Source organism: Protomyctophum bolini, assembly GCF_963924005.1.
Source record: "Protomyctophum bolini genome assembly, chromosome: 13".
NCBI lineage: Eukaryota > Metazoa > Chordata > Actinopteri > Myctophiformes > Myctophidae > Protomyctophum > Protomyctophum bolini.
The window spans coordinates 43,192,717-43,195,216 of NC_137874.1; the positions used below are offsets into that span (position 1 = coordinate 43,192,717).

Here is a 2,500-nt window from a genome sequence, read left to right on the forward strand (position 1 = left end):
GAGACGTGTCGGGAGAAGGTCAACAAACTACACAAGGTAGTAGTTTGAATAACAGCGTGTTATTCTCTCCTCTCCTCTCCTCTACTACACAAGGTAGTAGTTTGAATGACACCATGTTATTCTCTCCTCGCCTCTCCTCTACTCTACTACACAAGGTAGTAGTTTGAATAACACCATGTTATTCTCTCCTCTCCTCTCCTCTCCTCTACTACACAAGGTAGTAGTTTGAATGACACCATGTTATTCTCTCCTCTCCTCTCCTCTCCTCTCCTCTCCTCTCCTCTCCTCTCCTCTCCTCTCCTCTCCTCTCCTCTCCTCTCCTCTCCTCTCCTCTCCTCTCCTCTCCTCTCCTCTCCTCTACTACACAAGGTAGTAGTTTGAATGACACCATGTTATTCTCTCCTCTCCTCTCCTCTCCTCTACTACACAAGGTAGTAGTTTGAATGACACCATGTTATTCTCTCCTCTCCTCTCCTCTACTACACAAGGTAGTAGTTTGAATGACACCATGTTATTCTCTCCTCTCCTCTCCTCTACTACACAAGGTAGTAGTTTGAATAACAGCGTGTTACAACAAACTACACAAGGTAGTAGTTTGAATAACAGCGTGTTACAACAAACTACACAAGGTAGTAGTTTGAATAACACCATGTTATTCTCTCCTCTCCTCTCCTCTCCTCTACTACACAAGGTAGTAGTTTGAATAACAGTGTGTTACAACAAACTACACAAGGTAGTAGTTTGAATAACACCATGTTATTCTCTCCTCTCCTCTACTACACAAGGTAGTAGTTTGAATAACAGCGTGTTACAACAAACTACACAAGGTAGTAGTTTGAATAACAGCGTGTTACAACAAACTACACAAGGTAGTAGTTTGAATAACAGCGTGTTACAACAAACTACACAAGGTAGTAGTTTGAATAACAGCGTGTTACAACAAACTACACAAGGTGGTAGTTTGAATGACAGCGTGCTATTTTAAAAAAATCGAAGAACGACTGACATTTTTAGAATCTGATCTCGGGTCAGAATGGGTTAATCAGACCAGTGTGTGTCCAGTGGAAACCTCGTATGAATCTGATCTCAGGTCAGAATGGGTTAATCAGACCAGTCTGTGTCCAGTGGAAACCTCGTATGAATCTGATCTCGGGTCAGAATGGGTCAACAAACTACACAAGGTAGTAGTTTGAATGACACTGTGGTCTTACAATTTAGTAATTTAGCAGACGCTCTTAATCCAGAGCGACTTACATTAAGCAAAAAAAGCATGGGAATACATCACATATAAGCATTTATCATGAAACATGCGTAAGCTAAGAATGTAACGGTGGAATATCTATATAATGAAACTATACATATAAACTATACATCTATACTACTATGCTATACATATGTACTATGACGTGCTTTGACTACATACAATGTAATTATAGTGCTGTCTACATAACATGCTATAAGTCTGTATCAAATGCTATCTAAGTCTACAGAAATGCTATCTAAGGGGGTGGGGTAAGTGCTATGGGCCATGATGGAGTCTGAAAACGTGGGTTTTCAGACTACGGCGGAAGATTGGGAGTGATGCTGCAGTTCTGACTGCAATGGGAAGTGCAATATACTCCCCTCCCCTCCCCTCCCTCCAGTTGGGGACAGATCCAGTCTAACCTCCCCTCCCCTCCCCTCCCCTCCCCTCCCTCCAGTCTAACCTCCTCTCCTCTCTCCTCCAGTTGGAGACAGAGATCCAGCTGGTCTCAGAGGCCTATGAGAACCTGGCCAAGTCGTCTTCTAAGAGAGAAGCTCTGGAGAAGACCATGAGAAACAAACTGGAGCTGGAGGTCAGGAGGCTGCACGACTTCAACAGAGACCTCCGAGGTAACGCGCACACACACACACACACACACACACACACACACACACACACACACACACACACACACACACACACACACAGAGACACACACCTCCCAGTGGGACGTGCCTCGAGGACCTCCCTATAGGGAGACTCCCGAGAGGCATCCTAACCAGATTGCCCAGAACCACCTAAGCTGGCTCCTTTCCAGGCCAAGAAGCAGCGGCTCTCGGAGGCTCTCTCGCCTGACTGAGACTTGTAGATTTGCCTTGTCTTTTAGTTCGACTGGATCTCTTGTCCACTGGTCCCTCCCCAACACACACGCGCACGCACACACACACACACACACACACACACACACACACACACACACACACACACAGCAGAATGTTTTGGGTGTAATCTCTGTTTTTCATCCAAAGGTTCTGTCGTTTTAAACACTTTTCTTTATGTTGTTTACTTTATATTTGTGGAGTTTCTGCCTGGCAACCGTCTCCCACAGGGGGAGAGAGAGAGAGAGAGAGAGAGAGAGAGAGAGAGAGAGAGAGAGAGAGAGAGAGAGAGAGAGAGAGAGAGAGAGAGAGAGAGAGAGAGAGAGAGAGAGAGAGAGAGAGAGAGAGAGAGAGAGAGAGAGAGAGAGATAGAGAGATA

At 45.1% G+C, this 2,500-nt stretch overlaps 1 protein-coding gene across 1 annotated transcript in view; it reads left to right on the top strand.

Annotated features, from left to right (window-relative positions):
- Nucleotides 1–2,500, top strand: part of amot (angiomotin) — a 38,450-nt gene that overhangs the window by 15,444 nt on the left and 20,506 nt on the right. Inside the window, 2 exon segments of the mRNA XM_080780213.1 lie at nucleotides 4–36; nucleotides 1,728–1,872. Of these exon segments, the coding sequence (XP_080636339.1) occupies nucleotides 4–36; nucleotides 1,728–1,872 (178 nt within the window).